This window comes from Python bivittatus, unplaced genomic scaffold (genome assembly GCF_059951505.1).
Source record: "Python bivittatus isolate LINGU-HERP-01145 unplaced genomic scaffold, Pbiv_v1 ctg000700_np1212, whole genome shotgun sequence".
Taxonomy (NCBI): domain Eukaryota; kingdom Metazoa; phylum Chordata; class Lepidosauria; order Squamata; family Pythonidae; genus Python; species Python bivittatus.
The window spans coordinates 70,973,820-70,995,532 of NW_028277098.1; the positions used below are offsets into that span (position 1 = coordinate 70,973,820).

The 21,713-nt window shown below is 37.5% G+C and overlaps 1 protein-coding gene across 15 annotated transcripts in view; it reads left to right on the forward strand.

Annotated features, from left to right (window-relative positions):
* The window catches only part of PPP1R12B (protein phosphatase 1 regulatory subunit 12B), a 128,657-nt gene that overhangs the window by 88,194 nt on the left and 18,750 nt on the right, over positions 1-21,713 (forward strand). For 7 of the 15 annotated variants that reach the window (XM_025170025.2, XM_025170033.2, XM_007421168.4 and 4 more), the window contains 5 exons: positions 13,467-13,483; positions 13,887-14,034; positions 15,093-15,197; positions 15,414-15,467; positions 18,364-18,414. In XM_025170025.2, the coding sequence (XP_025025793.1) occupies positions 13,467-13,483; positions 13,887-14,034; positions 15,093-15,197; positions 15,414-15,467; positions 18,364-18,414 (375 nt within the window). Of the gene's footprint in view, positions 1-644; positions 754-8,539; positions 8,633-13,466; positions 13,484-13,886; positions 14,035-15,092; positions 15,198-15,413; positions 15,468-18,363; positions 18,415-21,713 lie in introns of those variants that run through there. The other 8 variants (XM_088154429.1, XM_088154430.1, XM_088154436.1 and 5 more) reach the window with 3 other exon arrangements.

Sequence of the window (21,713 nt, forward strand, 5' to 3'; positions counted from 1 at the left end):
CCCATTCCTGGTCTGGGAGGCCTTGCTCATAATCATTCATGTCTTAGTCACCTCCCAACTGAGTATTGCAATGGCGTCTGCATGGGGCTGCCTTTGAAGACCATCCAGAAACTTCAGTTGGTCCAGAATGCAGCAATGTGCGTAGTTATAGGCATAGCTCATTGTGCCCAGGTGACACCACTACTCTGCAAACTGCACTGACTCACAATAGACTTCCCGGTGTGATTCAAGGTATTGGTTATTACCTTTAAAACCTTACATGGCATAGGACCAGGCTACCTGTGGGACTGCCTTCTCCCAAGAGTATCTCCCTGCCCACATATTCTCATAGGGTGGGCATTCTCCAGGTCCCCTCTTTTAAACTTTGCCATCTCATGGGATCTAGGAAGTATGACTTTTCTGTAGCTGTCCCTGTGCTCTGGAATGATCTCCCCCTTGACATATGACAGGCCCATACTCTGCTTGCCTTTAGAAAGCCATTAAGACCTGGCTTTATTCCCAGGTGTTTGGGTCCAGTTGAATGGAGTCCTCTTTTAGTTATTTAATTATTGTGTTTAGTTGCCATTTTATACTGTATATATTGGAATTTTTTTTTTTAACATATGGGGTTTTTTTCCTGTTTGTTTTTGTTGTACGCCCCACAGAATCACATGGTTTGAGTTGGGTGGCCCTACAAATCCAATAAATAAATAAGAAAGAAAAAAAGAAACCCAGATGAATGGGACAAAGAGTACCATCAGACCCAGGAGTTCTAAGATCAAATATGAGGTGAGGCTGTTTAATATTTAGGGCCACTCATGAGCAGTTTATAAAACACCAAAACACTGGATTACAAACATGTAGTTGCATAGAAACTCCTAACTAACACAACATGAATGTCCACCCACTGGTTAGGCTAAACCGCCAACTCCCTGAATGCTTTCCTAAATAGTCTTTGAGGTATTTCCCCACAGCAAAAGGCAAGAATTACAACTACATAGATATATGCTAAGATTGCATACCATATTGTGAACATTTATCAGCCATTTTTAAATATAACTTCCCTAGTGTTAATTGTGGCTCGTGCATTAAAGATGGAGGTTGCACAAACTGAAATCTAATATATACAAACTAAGGCAAAATAGAAATGTTTATGAACATTTAAGAAACATTAATGAGAACTTGACACAATAGATGATAGACAGACAGACTTAGTAATATTTGTTAAAGGCATTATCTGTTAGCTTCTCCTTATACTAATTTACTTTGTATTCAGTGTTTACTTTCTACGACCACTGTTCCAATTAGTGATGATTCTGTGTGTAAAAAAAACCATGATCAAACCTGTCAAGGTCAGGATTTCTTTTTCTGTCTTGCTCATTTCACACTGCATTCAGTTTTTTTTTTCTAACAATGTAACATTAAGAGGGATTAAGGACTTCTGAAAAATTATGTATAGTCTGATAAAATGCAAAGTATACTACCCACTGAGAACACACTAAATCTTGATTTGCCCTGAATAGAAGTTATCAATATCCTACTTCAAAAAATTGCTATAGATAATTATGTCATCTTGCCAAAGAGTCAAAATTAAAGTGTTACAGATAACTATAGCTCTCTTTAGATATCAGATATATGAGGGAATCTGTGATAGTCTCCTCACACTGAGAGACAGAAGGTCTTTAAGAGGGTGTGGCCAAAAAGCTAAGCAGAGTCAGACCTTATTAGTATCCCGATGGTCAATCACCAGGAAATCCAGAGCTATAGAATAGATGCAAATAAAAAGAAACAAAAAACACCCTAAAAAGGCAATGGCAGACCATCTCTACTGTTGCCAAGAAAAGGACACAACGTCAATTCAACTTGAAGGAGACTTTTCTTTCTTTTCTTTTTTTTCAATTGCAGTCACTTGAATATGATTGTATTCATCCACAGGAGCATGATTCCTAGACTCATTAATGTTTGTGTTTCTAAGGAAAGATGTAATTGCTTTTAGCTTAATGCAATTACACTTTCTTCCATCATCATACCTGTTCAGAGAGGCAGGGTCTGAAGCATGCATTCCAGCTTTTATACCTTTTTAAGAGAGTTTTCTCAACCTTCTAAATATTCTACCTTTCTTCCTTGCTGACATATTTCACCCATAACATTTGCATAATGCTGTGCTTCTTAGTTCCTTAAACTCCTCCTTCAGCACCCACTTTTTCTATAATTACGTTGGCACAGCCCTCTTGCAGAAGGAACATGCAGAAGGCAGATGTGGATTTTTTTATTTTTTTTTGGAGTAAGTTGTAATAGACTGGCAAATTTTCCACCTGTTTTGCAACTGTAACAACAATATTCTTTCTCAACTCCATTCCAAATTATGCTACTGAAATGTTGAAAGTAATTTTATGCATGGAAGGAGTGTGAGCTGTGATCATTTTTGGTACTCAGAACTAACCCCAAGTCTCCAACTTTAATTTGAATTGATGATTCTCAGTATTCTAATAAAAAACAAAATAAATCCTGCAAGCCTGAAGTACACTGCTCCTGATCTGTTATAACTGGGTTATCGTGTTTAAGTACCTGTAACTAAAACCCTGGAATAGGATGGCTAAGACTCAAGCAAAATTATTCTTTGAATGTCTACTTTACATAATTTCCTTCCCTTCCTCTATGCTGGTTCTGAACAGTTGATACTTTTAGTGATTCTCAGACCTGCTTTTTAAATTTTCAGATAGCCATTGACAGTTTGGGAAATAAAGGGATAGGAGCAGATATATGTCCCATGTATTGAACAGGCAGGCAGATCATTCTAGAGCCTGGCTGATATTTGCTGTGTTTTGCCATTTTTGAAAATCCTTGTACAGTGGAGCTCATATGTATGTTTAAATAAGTTATGAATTCTGAGTTCTATTCACAGAAAAGTATAAAACAGTAAATAGCTTCCATACATAGTGGTTATGCTACCAGTGTTGGAAGAGGGAGTTGAAGAAAGTAGGTTCTTCTAGGTTTCAGAATTGATTATGATTTTTCAGTAGCCACCTGATGCTGTAATGAAATGTCTTCCAGTTTTACTCTTTGAAATGATAGAACAATGCTAGAACTTGTTTGCTATATTAAAATTGGTCATCTTCACTTTTTCTTAGCCAAGTCCACATTCACAAATACGGTATATTGTTGACATTAAAAACAGTTCATATTACCCCCATAAAGACCATATTAGAATTACAGTGGTATTTTTATATGAACAGCTGTTCCAGGTCAGATGAAAGGCCTTTCTGTCCTAGTGCCTAATCAGATGCCCAAGGGAAGGTCAGATGTAAGTCACAATGGCAACAATACCAATAATGCTATTTAAAGGCATATATTGAATGCAGTTTCTGATGAAATGGTTCATTTCTAGAAGATGGCCAGTACAAAAATCATTGGAGTAAGAGAGGACCTTTAATGCTACCTTCCATTAATCTGTTTAAGAAAGCAATTCTAGCCACTCAACTTCAAGAGTACTAATGTATCAGACCTAGTCCTTCACAGTCATCAGAGTTCTACAGTGAACAGAAGAATATTCTTCTTCAAGTCTGGCGCGTGCTTCAGGTATAATGCATAGCTCTTTGCTTGAGGACAAACATGAAACAACATAATGAAGAGTTAAATTTTAGGGTTGCTAATTGTAACAACTGATCCTATTTTCAGCTTTTTCAGTAAACACATGCATCAGATTTCATTTTTATTCCTTTTCCTTTTTTTCTTTTTGGCTTCATAAGGAGAGGATAAAAGCTAACTAACCTAGAACTAATTAAGGGAGGAAACCAAGCTCCATTAATTGAGATGTCTTTTGCTGTACATTTTTATGTGCTTATCCTGTCTTGAAGGAACAATTTCCAGGTGTTGGCAGCAATTTGGGTATAGTCCATTCTGCATTTCTCAGATGTTAACACTAAATAGCATTTAAGGCAGAGGGCCCAGTTTTCATAGCATATATATGCCTGTTGAATTCATGATCCCAGAAGAACAAAATGGAAAAATGAGCGCAGCTGTAATATTGTAATATAAATTTAGATAACCATCTTCATCAGATTTGAATCTGATTATTCTTTATCTAGTTATTATGTATTAAATGTTTAACCCATTTTTTGATGTAATATACTATGGGCTTGACTAATTTGGGGATTAAAACTAATTGCTAATTAAGTGCCAGTAGAAGTTGAAATTACATAATGTTTTCCTATTTAAAGATATTTGCTTTTTTAGTTTTTTTTAACAACTCATTCTTTAAAATTATATTTCAGTCAAAAATAAAGATTTTTAATTAATTCAGAGCACCTACTATATATTTTATATAACATATTGTTTATTCAAAGGTTGCTCTGTTTATTCTTACTCATTAATCATATTAATAAGATTTGATAATTAAATCCAAATTACATGACAGGACTCTTTACCTCCCAATATTTTGTGAGATCTCCAACTCTTAGCCCCAGACTTAACCTAAATAGCATTATAAGTCACCATAATCATTGTCAGAAAATGCATCACTGTGGTTTAAGTAGCATTTACTAGGTTTCAAGGACTAAGTTTAAATAAAGCATCTTGTCTATTCTGTATAATTATAGGACAGGATATGTTCTGTATCTTCCCTGTGATGGAGGGAAACATAAACTGTAGCCTTCATATCCATCCTCAGCAGAGAGAAAGTATGATTTTGTGACTAGTTAATGATAAGTTATGCCACTAGTGTTTTAACAATGACAGCTCATAAAAAATAACTTTTTGTCCATTCATATTAAACTGCTGTCCAAGCATATCAAACTGCTTTTCATCTCCTGAGTAACTCAGATTTATGGCCTATAAATCATTCTTGGAGAAAATGACATTCTTTTTGCATGAGACAAAACAATTGGGGAACAATTATAATTATTCAGCATTATGTACATAATTGCTCCTTCCTTGAAGTTTTCCATCCCATATTTTTCTGCTAAGGTTCATTTTTTACTATTGATAATAGCATATTGTAGAAAAGCTGCTACATATTTCAGTGTTTTTTTTAATGTTTAAATGAAAGTCAGTGTTGATTTAGAAAATAATTTTCAATATCAGCAGAAGTTGCACATATCAGCAAAATAAGAATGTGCTTTGACTATCCTTTTTGTTTTAGAGCTTTACAATGCCTTTTAAAGTGAGACATTAAATTACTTTTGATGTCAAAATGAATTTAGGATACATACACAACTATAATAGAAACTTGGGAAAAGGCAGGTTAGCTCTAAGCAATGTTTCTCAAACTTGGTAACTTTAAGACATGTGGACTTCAACTACCAGAATGCTAGCTGGGGAATTCTGGAAGTTGAAGTCCACATGTCTTAAAGTTGCCAAGTTTGAGAAACACTGCTCTAGAGGTATATAAAACATTCCACCAGAAGTGTTCCAACCCCAGGGTGGGCACTTTCAACTGTACTAGAAATCGGTATATCCATTTCCAGCATTGGAACACTATGTGTCAAATGTTTTGCATATCCCTCCTGTGTCTGGGAATCTAGATCTTTTAAATTATTGTACTTTTCTTGAGCTGATCTGAAATGTGAGCTAATTTTGAAGAACTATCTTATAGCCTCAGAAAAACAAAACAAATTTCCCCTTTGCTGATTTTTCAGAGAAGTGAAAGGATATAATATTGTGGGAATGGAACGGAAGGAAGCACTACTGATACAACCAAATTGATGTTTCCTCTATTGTCATAATCAGAGATTTAACAGTGAAACTAGAAAACCCAATATAGGTGCTTGTAACCTGATAAGGGCAAATAATGCAGGCTTATATCCACTTATCATTTTGTCAAGGAACAATAGTTTAAACAGTTTAAAGATACACATTGAGTCACGCTGCTTTGTATCTTGTTGCAAACAGATAATTTTTAAAATAAAAATGTATATGTAAAATTTCCCTCAATTTGCGCTTAACTCCTAGAGAGTGTCAGGCTCTTTAGCAGCTGTTTAAACCAAAAGTGATTCTTTTCAGAACATGAAGCTCTCTTTAGCAAGAAAACTGGTGTTGTAATAGTATTAAAATATTCCAGCAATTGAACTATTTTTATTTAAAATCAATCCCTATGCACATTGGGTAGACTTTTGTATTTTTTCTAATAGCTTTCCAATCAACTGGTGAGGGCACAGGTCTCTTCACTGATGAAAGACAAATTCACAGCTGGTTGTTTACCTAATTGTTTGTTTGTTTTAATCCTTGTCAATCTGGGATCCAATTCTTACCATGATTATATGGACACAAACATACGTTAGTGTCTTGACAAGAACATATTTGTAAATTGTCTTCTTCTGGGATCTTTGATTGACATCCCAGCCTAGCCTATAGCCCTGGAATTTTCGGGTATCAACCACCCAAGTACTCATCAGATATTAAAATGCCCCTTAGCTTTTTAGGTATCAGTATCAAGGTCAACTAGGTGCTCTCACTTCCTTAGGTGGAAAGGTGCAATTCCAGTTACAAGCATACACTAAGTAAAATTACTGCTATTACCACCACCACCACCACTAAATGGAAAAGTGTATCTTACATCCACATTCTGGGCCTGTGAATTTGAATCTCCATTCTATGTAAGGCAATATAAGGATGGTAGAATGCATCTCTTCTGGACCAATACCATGTCAAAGATATTTTATCAAAGCAGCTGTTCCCTCCCAGAAAGTCTGAAATACCCTAAAGTTTCTTTCTTATTTGCATACCAGTGCAGTGGAGCAAGATGTGAAATAGAGACTCAGTTCCCTTATCCAAGGACGAACATGTTTGTTTCCCCTTCTCTTTAGATTGAGGGTTTCATACCTCACGTAGCTTAATCTAGCTACATATCACGTTATTACCATTTGCACCGGGTATGGTACATGATTTCTCATTGGCTGGAATTATGTGACCAGCAGTAAACAAAATACAAAATAATTTTCTAAACTATTGGGGACTGAGAGTCAATTAGCATTTCACAATTCTCCTTCAGTACAGTATATGCTAATGTTGGGCACAATAGTTGGGCACAATATTTAGAACGTTATGATGCAGATGAAATTCTGCTACACAGTTTTAAGTATTTTTGCAATCTTTAAACCCAGCTGTTGGAAATTGTTGTGGAATTTTTTTGTTTGCAAAAACATAAATATTAGAGTCTTCTCCTTCCCCTCTTCCTTTTTTGGATTAAGTACTGGCCACAGAAGTAAATAATTGAAGCCAATTTAACCAGTTTCTTTTTTTGGCAAAGAGTAAGTAGCTATTTATGCCCTAGTTCCCCATTTCAAAATTGCATTCTTGTAAAAATTTCAAGAACATGCTTTTAATTACACTTATGCCATCTGTGGAAGCTTTAGAATTTTACAAGTAAGATTGTAATGTTCCATAATCCTACACATATCTACAATCAAAACTGTATGTTTTTCCTGGCTCTTTATAACCCCTTTGTTGTCAACATTGCAGAATAATTTCCAGTACCTAGCCCTGTTCCTTTTTATTAAAAACAGAAATAAAGAAAGCATAATGCAACTAAAAATATGTAGCAGTGCAGTTTCATATGCCCCTTTCTCTTTATTTCACTACTGCCACAGGCTCACAATTGGGTCAGCCAAAAACAGTTTGGGAAAATTCTCTCTGGGGCTCTTTTTAATACTCTTCTGCAGATTGGCTGAGTTATTGCTTTTAAACTGCTGCTTCTCTTTGGTTTTGCTGCAGCTTTCTATCCAGTAAACAAAATATAAACTCACAATTACTAGCTAAGAGTTCCACACAGTCTCTTTTTCTCCTGCATGTACTCTTATAGAGGGATGTGGAAGACACTAATGTACAAAGAAACATATATTGTTTCCATTTTACTGTGCTCTGATTTGAAAGGTTCCCTTTCAGCTGTCTTAATATCTGTACTATGTTCAGATTCCTGTATTATCCTAGAAGCCTTAATTGCATAGAGAATAGCCACATTCTGCACCAACTAAAGTTTGTGGACCGGACCATCATCAGTGATAGACTTATATAATTATGGTAGCCTTATACAGTTATCCATCCTAGATTTCATTATTGTCTTAGTAAATAAGGAAAAAGAGAGCCAGCTTGATATAGTGATTAAGGTATCAGGCTAGGAACTGGGAGATTGTGAGTTCTAGTCCCACCCTAGGTATGAAGCCAGCTGGGTGACTCTCAGCCCTAGGAAGGAGGCAATGGCAAACCACTTTTGAAATCTTGCCAAGAAAACTGCAGGGACTTGTTCATGCAATTGTCAAGAGTCAACACTGACTTGAAGGCACCAAAACAACAAAACAAATAAGGAAAGGTCCATTCTCCCTACATAGGGTTGCAGTTGGCATACCAAATTCATAATTAATATTTGCCCCTTTTTTTTTCTTCTGAGAAAACCTGTAAGCAGTTTTGCTGGATATGTGATGGGAGCTGCTTTGACATTTTAATTAAAATGCAGCCATTAACAATGCTGCATTAAGTCAAGAGTTGGCTTTTCTTTCTAAAGCGGTGCATAACACAGAAACTTACTCTTTTCTCAACTTCAGCATTAATATTTTTTTTCATGCAGTCTTGGTTCATGTGGGATGCAAACAAACCAAATACTGGAAAGGATTACAAGTACGGAAGAGGTCTAAGCTTTCCAATGGACAATATACAAAAGGTCAAATAACTTCCTGTGACTTACTTACTTTTCTATTCACTTGACTAACTTGACAAAGGCTGAGTTATAAGTCCCTCTGCTTCAGTGGAACTTAATTCCTGAAAAGTGTGGTCAGCATTATATCCCTTGCTTTAAGAACTTATGTCATTCTGTTTGCTAGAGCTGTACTATTCCCTGGTATTGATTTCTCTTTGTACCACATCTAAACTGCATTGTCATATAATGCTCAAAAAGCATTTAATTAAAATGCTATATGTAAAACTGGACATAAATTTTCAGTAAGACACTTCTGGGGAAAGATGCCATATCTACTGCTGTTCAATCTGCACGGTTACAGATTATACAACATACAGTGTAAGGACTGTAATAGCCACTATGTAGGTCAGACAGGCAGAGGACTAGCAGAGCGTATCCATGCACACCAACTAGCAGTCAGAAGACACAATGAAAACTCCTTAATCTCACAACACATGGACAGACTCAACCCTAGTTTCAACTTGAAAACTGAGCATCCTAGACCAAGCTAAATCCAAAAAATGCTAGGGAATTCCTAGAAGCTTGGCATTCAGATAAATCAGCCATCAATAGACACATAGAGATAAACCACATTTACACACCATTCAAAAGAGACAATAAAAAAGCTAAGAAGGAAACAAAAACACCAGAACACTTCCTCTCCAGCAGCCTACACCCAGATAAGCAGGAATTAATACCAGACAAACAAGCAGAAAACAATACCCTAATCAAGGAACTACCAAGGAGTACACCACACCCCCACCAACACTGGCAGGGCACACTACTGTATATAAACAGGGAGCAAACCCCACTCTCACTAGCATTGATAATGTTACTTCGTTGGGTAATAAAATGTCTGCAAGCAAACCATCAAGCTCAGAGAGCACCAAGGACTCCATAGTTCAACCCTGAGCTACATACAATACTGTGCAAACTTTTTAGGCAGGTGTGAAAAAATGCTGTAAAGTAAGAATGCTTTCAAAAATATATATTGTAATTGTTTATGTTTATCAATTTAGCACCCTTTGCCTTCAAAACACCATCAATTCTTACACTTGCACACTTTGTACACTTGCAGAGTCAGGGATCTTGTAGGATTAGAGCCAGGTGTATGATTAACCAGTTATACCAAGCAGGTGCTAATGATCATCAATTTCATATGTAGGTTCAAACACAGTCATTAACTGAAACAGAAACAGCTGTGTAGGAGGCTTAAAACTGGGTGAGGAACAGCCAAACTCTGCTATGAAGGTGAGGTTGTGGAAGACAGTTTCACGTCACAGGTCATACACCATGGCAAGACTGAGCACAGCAACAAGACATAAAGTAGTTATACTGTATCAGGAAGGTCTCTCCCAGGCAAAACTTACAAAGCAGACTGGGGTTTCAAAATGTGCTGTTCAAGCTCTTTTGAAGAAGCAGAAAGAAATGGGCAATGCTGAGGACTGTAGATGCAGTGGTCAGCCAAGGAAACTTAATGTAGCAGATGAAAGACACATTATGCTTACTTCCTTTTCACATTGGAAGACGTCCAACAGTGCCATCAGCACAGAACTGGTGGAAACCAGTGGGACCCAGGTACACCCATCTACTGTCTGGAGAAGTCTGGCCAGAAGTGGTCTTCATGGAAGAATTGTGGCCAAAAAGCCATACCTCTGATGTGGAAGCAAGGGTAAGCGACTCAACTATGCACGAAAACATAGGAACTGGGGTGCAGAAAAATGGCAGCAGGTGCTCTGGACTGATGAGTCCAAATTTGAAATATTTGGCTGTAGCAGGAGGCAGTTTGTTTGCCAAAGGGCTGGAGAGTGGCATAATAATGAGCATCTGCAGGCAACAGTGAAGCATGGTGGAGGTTCCTTGCAAGTTTGGGGCTGCATTTCTGCAAATGGAGTTGGAGATTTGGTCAGAATCAGTGGTGTCCTCAGTGCTGAGAAATACAGGCAGATACTTATCCATCATGCCATACCATCAGGGAGGTGTGTGATTGGCCCCAAATTTATTCTGCAGCAGGATGACGACCCCAAACATACAGCCAATGTCATTAAGAACTATCTTCAGTGTAAAGAAGAACAAAGTCCTGAAAGTGATGGTTTGGCCCCCACAGAGCCCTGATCTCAACATCATCAAGTCTGTCTGGGATTATATGAAGAGACAGAAGGATTTGAGGTAGCCTACATCCACAGGAGATCTGTGGTTAGTTCTCCAAGAACAACCTACCTGCCTAGTTCCTTCAAAAACTATGTGCAAGTGTACCTAGAAGAATTGATGCTGGTTTGAAGGCAAAGGGTGGTCACACCAAATATTGATTTGATTTGGATTTCTCTTCTGTTTGCTCACTTTGCATTTTGTAAATTGATAAACAATTACAATGTATATTTTTGAAAGCATTCTTACTTTACAGCATTTTTTCACACCTGCCTAAAACTTTTGCGCAGTACTATATATTCTCTTCTATTGAGATTATATATACACACATACACACACACACATACTTTGTTACATTTATATTTGAATACAAGATGTGCCTGAAAACAATGTACCAACTTTATTTGCTAGGAAGATTAATTTTTTCCTCAATTTATCTTTAAAATAGGAGGCCTTCTTAAATTACTGAGAATAAAGGGGAAAGCTGTTAGAAATGCAAAGTTGTCTTCCTTTCAACTAAATACAGTCCTAGCAGTGTACCCCTCCTAAATAGACAAATGCTATATATTCACACAGAGAAGATACTTCCTTCATAACAATGTTTTCAGACAGAGCAAAATTGCCTGTCTCAGTACTTTGATTGGAATGTGCGTGTGTACTCATTACACTGCCCTTTTTCTCCTATGCTGCCTCTTGACAAGTTTTCTATTTGAAAGTATTGTAAGCAAAGTCTTCCAAGTGGAGTTGATTGGTGGCTACATAGTCATATCCATACAATTTTCTGCATAACAGTACAGAAATCATTTCTTTCTGCCTTTTTCCAGATTTTTTTTTCTTTTTACTTCCCAGTCTAGTTTACAGCTCTGGAATTCTATTGTGGTCTCCCAACCAAGTCCTAACCAGCCTTCACCCTGCTTAGCTTGCAAGCCCAAACAAGGTTGGCTAGATGTTATTTTGCTTTCTAGAATATAAGTATTTAGGTTGCAATACAAAACTAAGTGGATTGTCTTCATTCATTTGACATACTATGAAAAGCTTTCATGAAACATAATTATCATAGGAGATTGTAAGTATTGGAATGAATTTTAACGTACATATGTATTTCTCTGTGTTTGGCAAAAGAATGTAGATATATGAAACTTTGACCTAAGACACATACAAAATAATGGTGTATTAAGGAATTCTAGGCAACAAAACTTGTTGGAGCCATTATCAGAAAAACATCAGAACTTTGATGGTCAGAAAACAATTCACTTGTCAAAATAAAGATAACTTTTAAAACTGTCATAAAATGACATTTTACTTCTAAATAATTTGCTTCATAAATTAAAATTACAAGTAATGTATGAAATTTTAAAAGCTAGTGTGGCCTTGAATATTAAGCCTAGGTTATCTAGTTTAGTTTGTTTTCTAATTTGCTCAGTATATAAAGAAAATTTTGGGCAGGTTTTTCCGTAGTGTCATCTTTGTAGTATGTAAAGAAATTTCAAAAGATCTGTCTCAGAGTTAGAATAAATATGTAAGGAGTAGGAGCAGCTGCACCATCAGAATGTGATAAATATTACTTAGGGTTAATATTAACTGTAGTACACTCTCCATATAAAATAGGGAGGGCCTGATTTTTTATGTAACATTGGGACTGAAAAAGGACAATCAAAATAAGTTCTGATTAAAAAAAGGTACAACATCAGTAAACTAATAAATACACAGAACAGAATCTCAGAATTAAGCAATAAAGAGAAAAGGCTATTTGTCATTTAATTATTTAAATATCCCTGCATACACTTAAAGATCTTTCCTGTACGTAATACTTACAGATTTTTCTGTAATGGTATGTAATTAGTGTGAAAATTTAGTTTGACAGTTAGTCTTTTGATCTGATGATACAGGTATAATAGTCAAGATGGAGACACTTACACACATTTCTGCTTAACAGAATTATATTTCTACAGTATCAAGTCACTCTTGATATTGGAGAAATATAATACATGTAGAAATAATATAAATACAGTACCACCACTCTTTAAGCAAGTATTTTAAACTCTTTCACCATACATTATTCTGTGCAGTTCCCAAACACTGGAATTCTGTTGGGCATGGAACAAGCTAAAATTTCAACTCCCAGTCTGCTTTTGCTGCTTTGGACAATCTTTTTTAAGGAAAAAGCTTGGTGTTAGACATTAGATCTTCAGAAATAATAGTGCATTTATTTGGATATGTGTTCCATTCTTCTGTAACAAATGACAAATGCTTAAATATAATACTGTCTATGCTAGTTAGTCATATATGAATAAGAGTTCATCATTATAAAAGAGCTTCAGTCAATAATGCAATTCTGCATATATTTAATATACAGTAAGTATGTTCCATATTTTTTTTAAAGTTTGTGTTTATACTTTAGTCTAACCAGGGTGTTACCAGAAATATCTGCTACTGTTGGTATCTTTAAGATAGCCTTTTAACTCCTAAACTGCAGTATTTTGAAATATTTTTAAATAGTTCAAGAGTTTCTAGATGAGTTCCAGAATAGTGCACTGCTGGTTTCATGGTATACAGTAGCTATTTGTCATTTATTTTCAAAATTGTCATATTGCCAGCTTTACAGTTGTAATCTAGAACTATTTATTGTTGTTATTGTTGCTAATCTGAGCTTCTTTATCTTTATTTACAGCATGAAAGACTTTCCAGGTAAGATTTTCAGAAATCATGCTTTTGTTAGAGCATGCATCTGTATATATCTGAATGAATTGCCTCTTCTCTTAACTGCTTACAAAACTATAGCCAGGAGCCCTAATACCTGTTTTCAAGAATACCATCAATATGGCCAGCTCTCTTCTTATAATCTGAATTCCTTTGTCTTTCCAATATTATATTCATCAAAATATAGATAAATGTTTGTTTTCTGTCAGTTTTGAATGAACATTTCCTTCTTTCTTTTCCACCCCCGCTAGGTTATAGGTAAATATTTTTAGTGGATTGTTACTCTTTTGTCACTGCATTGGCTGCCTCTTCTATAAGAACTTTTTTTTTTCTGAAGATATAAATGGTTTTGAAAGTGAATGAACCTGCTTTAAACTATATCTGACTCCAGGTTGGATTCAGCAAGTTCAAGCACTGGCACTAGTGACACGTATAGCGATCGCCCCTCAGGCCGCAGCAGTGCCTATACCAGAAGAGAGAATCGTCTGGCAGCTCTCAGCAGCAGAACTGAAGATGATAGCAGCAAGGATTATAAAAAGGTGGGCCACTGCTGGAGTTTTTCTTAGTGTGAAGGCTGTACTAGGCTTTTCTTGTAATCTCAAGAACTACATGCCAAAGAGGCTGAGTACCATGGGGGGCAGGTGGTAGAGAGATTTAAATAGGAAATCAGGATGTTAAACACTTGCAGAGCCTATTTTGCTCCTAACCTTTCCCAATGCAAAATATAAAATATTCAGCCCATCCACTCTGGAGGGCTTTGGAAATTGCAAAGAGGATGCTTGCAGACCACATCCAGCTCCCAGGCTACCCTTTTTGTATCACTAGATAAAATTATCTTGGGCCCTTCTTCCCCCCCCCCCCCCATTCTCTCTTTATAAGTTAATACAAAGCAGTTTCAAGTGTAGCTGGAGACCATTGGCGAATGAGCAAATGAAGTAATATAGATTCAGAACCCCCAGCAAAAGTCAGAAATATATCAAGAAAATAGTGTTAAAGTTAAGCTTCAAGCAAGTTTAATGAGGTTTATTTGGCAGTACTATAAGTAACTGTATTTGCATCCCTACTCTATGTCTTTTCCGTGGAGCTGCTGAGTTTAATTCAGTTCCCTGTGTATGGAATGGAAAAATGTTGGTGTAAAATTTGAATATAATGTCTAGTTTTTCCAAGAACTTCTCAGGTTGCTTTTGAATGTGTAGTTTACTTGGAAGATCAATATTTTTAAAAGCCAAAACATTACATGAAGTATTGCAAATTGCAAATAATTTGCAAATAATTGTTTTAAACTGAATATTATCTGGTAAAATTCAAGATGTGTTCTAAGAAGTACTTTTAGGCCCCACTTTCATCCCACATGAACTAAAAGGATATGCCTGGAATGATGCAGAGCTCTCATGAAATTATGCAGAGTTATCTGAAGATGTTGGCTGAAAACTAATTGGAAACTAATTGTTGGCTGCAATAAAACTTGCTTATCCAGAGGATCTGAACTAGCAAGTCATGCAAACTATCATCCTCCAATATGTGACCATTGATTATTCAGTAGATAGAATGTTATCTAATATTGAGGTATAATTCCACTTTTGTTTTTTCTGTTCAGCTCTATGAGAGTGCCCTGTCTGAAAATCAGAAGTTGAAATCTAAACTACAAGATGCCCAGGTGGAACTTGCAGATATTAAGTCAAAAATGGACAAACTAACCCAGGTGAAGAAACTCTAGGAAATCAGGGTTTACTGAAAAAACAACTAGGAAGATCAAAATGTTTATTACTATTGATAAGAGAATTAATAGTACCTGAAAAAACATTGAGTGCATTAATGTATGTATACTGTGGGCTTTTGATAAATACTTGATTATTGTCTTAAACAATACTGCAAAAAAATATTACTTTGTAACAATTTTTTTTTTTGTTTTCAATAGCAGAAGCAGGAGAAAACCTCAGATCGTTCAAGTATGCTTGAGATGGAAAAAAGGGTATGTCTTTGGGTTTTCAGAGTCTACTTATTTAAATTTAGACTGCATACACATTTTGAAAAACACAGCAGAACAGAAAGCTTATTCTGTTCCTAGTAAAAGCATTTTTGGATAATACCAGGCTCCTGATGTTTTTGGATTCTGCAAGTTTTTCTGCACTGCATCTTAAGCTACTTGACTCCCATGTGTAAACTGTCTGGAAATGAAGCCAGCTTAAGAGTTGCTTCCTGGATTTCAACCCTTTGTTCCATGTTGATAGCATAGTGTTCTGTTTGAACCAGTTTACCATGGCTGCCAACTGGTGGATTCCCCTGCTTCTTTACAACTTCCACCCATGCTGGAAAAGAAAGCACCAACCACTTTCTTTTCCATTGTTTCCTCTGACATTTTGTATGAGCCTCTTCCACCAACTCCCCCTTGTATTTCCCCTTCCTATTTGGTGTGACTACTGGTGAGAAGGGAGGGAGGGAGGACCATTTTATCATTCTTGTCACCTGGCTAGAAGGGGAAACTGGCAGAGCCCTAGTCAATTTCACTTGGTTAAAAGAAAAAAGGAGAAAGTCTACCATTTCTTTGGCTAATTGGTGAACTTGTTTAAAAGAAAAAGAAAAAAGTTTCAGCCTTTCACTGATCCACCAGTTAACTTGTTAAATAAAAGGTTCAGAGTATCACCAGTCCAGCAGCCCAACTCACTCTCTTCTTTAGTTCCTTTTCTACCTTATTCATAATTGCTCAGGATTCGAACATACTGTGAGCAGGTGAAAGAATAGAGCAGAAGTAAGGAGGACAGGCAGGTGGAATGAAACTAAGGAAAATTAAAGGAAAAAATCTCCAGTTCACCAGCTGAGGTCCCTTCTGGAGGGAGCAGACAGCCCAGGGCAAAATGGCTTTGGAGGGTGTAACCAATGACCAGTTTTTGTCACACAACACAGTAGCCAATTGGATCGTCTACAATGAAGTGCAGTTCAGCAGATTAATTGGACAATACCACTTCTGGCAGCACAGGATGGAATACGCTATTTGTAATGTGAAGCAAGGAAGAAAGGATGGAAGTTGCCTTCATAATGGGTTGGGGGATGGTCGAGAACAAGGTCCTGCCCTCAAGAAATGGTATCTGATACTTAGCTTGGGTAACCTGGTCATATAGATCAGCTCTCAGGCTAGTTTATCAGTATTTTTTATTAACTTGAAAGCAGTTCATTTTTTTAAGAGTTCATTTTAACTGCCTGGATTCTGCAGTATGATAAATCTAATACCACAGGCAGTCCCTGCATTAAGAATCTTCAACTTACAGATAACTTGTACTTATGAACAGGCTGCCTATTACTAAAAATGGTGGACAGCATTCTCCTTCCTCGAGCTGACAAACCGCTGAAATCATACAATGTTTTCATGAATCACTGAACACCACTGAAAACAGGCTGTATATTAAAAATGTGTGGCTTCAGCGGTTCATTGGCTTAAGGAAAGAGAACACTGTCCGCCATTTTAGTAATAGGCACCCCTTTCGTAAGTATAAATTCCAACTTACATACAAATTCAAGTTAAAGACAGACTTAGGAACGTATCTCATTCTTAACCCAGGGACTGCCTGTATATAATACTATGACCCAGACATTGCTCCCATTGTATGGCAGTTAGTACTATATAATAAATAGAGACATTTCATTGATTTCATTTTGATTTTGAAGTAAGCATCATTTGTTTTTTCAAAAATATTAAAAATATGTTGAAGCACATCATTGATATCTGATTTTCCAAATACTTGAAAGGGTTACTTTTAAAGGTAATAGTTTCAAAAAAACTTTTTCAGCATAGTTCAGATTTGAAGGTGAAACATATGCTTTAATGTATGTTACATAATCCTATCAAGCCTACTCAGTAACAAAGTTCTGCTTCTTCCAGGGCCTATCAGTACATAAGTTCTTTAATACCTTTAAAATATTATTCTTTGAAGCAGCATAACAGTTGTATTTTCAATCCTGTCATCTGTTCCCGTTTTGGTTTTATTATTTACATTGCTTATTGAAAGCACTATATTTTGGTTCAGATATTAAAGCGGAGGTTTGTAAGAGTATGAGAAAGGGTATGAAAGACTGAAGCTTTAGCGGTTAGCAAGGCTGCTTTGAGTCCACTGAGAACGGTCACATACAACTCAATGGGTGGATTATAAAAACAGACTGCAGGATCAAATTAAAAGTCCAGTGTTCTGCTTCCCATACTGGCCAACAGATGTTTCTGGGAAGCCAGCAAACAGGTCTTTTAAGATCTTGTGCACTTTCCCAGTAGCAATATATTGCTCCTGAACCCAGAGTATCTATTAACCCAGAGTATCTAATCTGACCAAAAGGAAATGAAAACTCTACTGTCCGTAAATTAACTGTATCTTGTCCCCTCTTTTTATTGCTGGTACTCTCTGAAAAAAGCTGGGTGTTGGTTCTTGATTCTATGACTGGTATCAGTGTTGCTTGCTATGGAATGGTATGTCAGTGCATAGCTCCCATTAGTTAAATAAAATATCCAGTTGTTTGGGGCCAAGAATTTGGCCCTTTGCAGAGATATTTTTGCTATCTAAGTACAAAAAAACTATCTGTCAGTGAGGTGTGGAAATCTAATTTGGTCTGACTATGCAGTTGTGCGAAGAAATAAATAGAAGCAAAAATTGGAAGAATGCAGCTACCGTGACTGGTAGAAGTTGCGGATGATAGAAACCAGAAAGGACAATGGGAATAAGATTGGAGAAAGGGGAAGTGTTCTGTGGCACAGAGAGGATTTTGCCATTCTTCTGCCTTGGAGTAGGACTGTATTCTGTTTGAAAAACTTCAAGTCTATGAGGTTTATTGTCCTTTCTCAAATCTCATGAAAGATGATCACTGTGAAAATATTTCCTGAACAGGAAAAACGAGCCCTTGAACGGAAGCTTTCCGAAATGGAAGAAGATATGAAGGTATGAAAATGCACCATTTATTTGCCCCTTCTAAGCCCAATAGCATTTTTTAAATTGTCATGTGGGAATAGTATTAGTTATAATTAAAATCTTGTTGCTCAAATCTTCTAACTAAGTTCACTCATGCAAACAGCAATACTAGCTAACGGGTATCTTAATGCTTTTCCTGTTGAGCTGGAAGCATTTTCTAATATTTTTCTTCCAGATTTTGGTGCAATCTGTTCTGCATCATTTTTTACCAATATGTTGTTATCTGTGCCTACGTGTGCTTAAACTTGGCTACTAAGGATTCCTGCCAATCCTAACAATGGCCTACTGATTGTACTGAACTTTAATTAAAAGGTGGTACAGTATTTCACCTGTAAGAAAAGACTTTCCTCCTTGTAAGACAAATATGTTATTCTTTCTTATTTCATTCCTTGCTCAGATGCCATGCCTTTGGATATGCCTGAATTCTTGTGATTTATAAAAATAGAGCTTTTATTCCTATTTGATTAGTTCTTTTAATATGAATCCTTGGAAAGGAGATCAGTTCATATTGTAAAATATGCTTTCCATATTTTTAGTGGAGGAGTATTCCCTGGGAATGCAGTAGTTCTGCTACTTACAGAGGTTTGCACAAATATAAATAACAAGCTGTTTCCTGAAAGCAACTGGAGAGGAAAGAATAAAATAACCCTTAAATATACAATTTTAAGTATATGTATTCAAAAAGAGTCATAAGCATTGCAGCTTTAATGCAAGATTGTAGTGCTACTACGTGGTAAAGAAAACTTTTTGTCAATAATTTTAAGTACACTTAATATGAATAATCACTTTGGGTATTTTTTTAAGATAGAGAAGTTACTAAGTAATGTTTTGCACAGTGTCTGCACTTAGATCAGTGTTTCCCAACCCTGGCAATTTTCAGATGTATGGACTTCAACTCCCAGAATTATTAATACTGACGGAGAATTCTGGGTACTAAAGGCCATAGGTCAGGAAATTGCCACAGTTGGGAAACTTTGAATTTGATTGTTATGTGATCGTATATATATTGTTACTATGAATCTGCAGGCATCCAGTGTCTGTACCAGCAATTATTCATATGTAAATGTGGTACATATTAAAATATGCATATGGGAATAATGTAGTTTGAACATTTTAACCTATCTAGCATCAGTATATTAAAGCTTCCTATCTCAAAAGTTTTAGTAATTATAGAGCCAATATCCAACATTCCCTTGCAAGCAGTTACAGTGGTACCTCTACTTACGAAGGCCCTTACTTACGAAAATTTCGAGATACGACCAGCTCCGGCCCCAAAAATTTACCTCTACTTACGAACTCGCCTCTACTTACGAACCGGATCCGCGGCCATTTTCCCTGCTGCCACGCGGTCGCAGCTTCCTGTGGGCAAGATTGCGGTAGCAAGGAGACGTTCGGTAAGGCTTGTGGTGTGTTTTGTGGCATTTTGGAAGGTTTTGGAAGGTGTTTGGTGTGCTTGTCAGCATGGCTCCAAAGAAAATGCAGAGCAGGCTTGGCAAGAATAAGGCTTTGAAGAAAAAAGTGACGATCGAACTTAAGAAGGACATTATAGAAAAGCACGATCGTGGTATTTGTGTGACTGATCTGGCCTCGGAGAACAAGATGGCGAAGTCGACCATCTCGACTATTCTGAAGAATAAAGATGCCATCAGAGGAGCTGATGTGGCAAAAGGAGTGACAGTCTTAACGAGGAAGAGGACACAAGTGGTGGAAGAGATGGAAAAGCTGTTGTTGGTGTGGCTGAATGAGAAACAGCTGGCAGGTGATAGCGTGAGTGAAGCTATCTGTGAAAAAGCCAGGAAGCTGCACAGTGATTTACTGCGGGAAAACCCCTCTACCAGTGCAGCAAGTGAGGAATTTAAAGCCACCAGAGGCTGGTTTGAGAAATTCCGAAAGAGAAGTGGCATCCACAGTGTGGCAAGACATGGTGAGGCTTCCAGTTCTGACAAGGCTGCTGCAGAAGCCTACAAGAAAGACTTTGAGGACTTCATGAAGGTGGAAGGATACGTCGCTCAGCAAGTGTTCAACTGCGATGAGACAGGGCTCTTCTGGAAGAAGAAGCCAAACAGAACCTACATCACATGGGAGGAAAAGGCACTGCCAGGGCACAAGCCCATGAAAGACAGATTGACCCTTTTGCTGTGTGCGAACGCAAGCGGCGACCTGAAGATTAAGCCGCTGCTCGTGTACCATTCCCAGACCCCTTGTGCATACAGGGACCACAATGTGAACAAGGCCAGACTGCCTGTCATGTGGAGGGCCAATGCAAGAGCGTGGGTCACAAGGCAGTTCATGGAATGGCTGCACAAGGTGTTCGCACCCAGTGTTAAAAAATACCTGTCTGAGAACCAGCTGCCTGAAAGGTGCCTTCTCCTGATGCCCCGGCACACCCTCCAGCCTTGGTGGATGACATGGACGCCGGGTACGACTTCATAAAGGTCAAGTTCCTCCCCCCCAACACGACATCTCTTCTGCAGCCCATGGACCAGCAAGTGATCTGCAACTTTAAGAAGTTGTACACAAAGGCGCTCTTCACCAGGTGTTTCAGTGTCACTGAAGAAACATCCTTGACTCTCAAAGAGTTTTGGAAGAAACATTTCAATGTCCTCCACTGCATCAGCCTAATTGACAAAGCCTGGGAAGATGTCACCTGCCGGACCTTAAACTCAGCCTGGAGGAAACTGTGGCCAGAATGTGTCGCTGAACGTGAGTTTGAAGGGTCTGATGCAGAAGTAGTGGAGGAGATTGTGTCCATGGGCAAGAGCATGGGTCTGGTTGTGGATGATGCGGACATAGAGGAGCTTGTTGAGGACCATAAGGAGGAGCTGACCACAGAAAAACTTGCTGAGCTCCACAGTGAGCAACAGAAAGTGCTTGGCGAGGAGCATTCCACTGAGGAAGAGGAGGAGGGGGAGGAGGTGAGCAGTGATGCGATAAAATCCATCATGCAGAAATGGAATGAGTGCCAGGATTTCATTGAGAAGCACCACCCCAACAGAACTGTGACAACCAGAGCATTGAACATGATGAACGACAACATGTTCTCTCATTTCCGGAGGGTTATGCAGCGCAGGAAAAAACAACTGACTTTAGACAGGTTTTTCCCCAGAACTGAGCCTGCAGCTAAGAGGCAAAGAAGAGAGGAAACCCCTGAAGGAGATCTCCCCAATGTCCTTTTGGAGGGGGACTCTCCCTCCAAACAATAACTGCCTCCCCACCCCATTCTCCCTCTTCATACTGTGCTTTTTTTCATGTTTTTGTGGTTTAAAAAT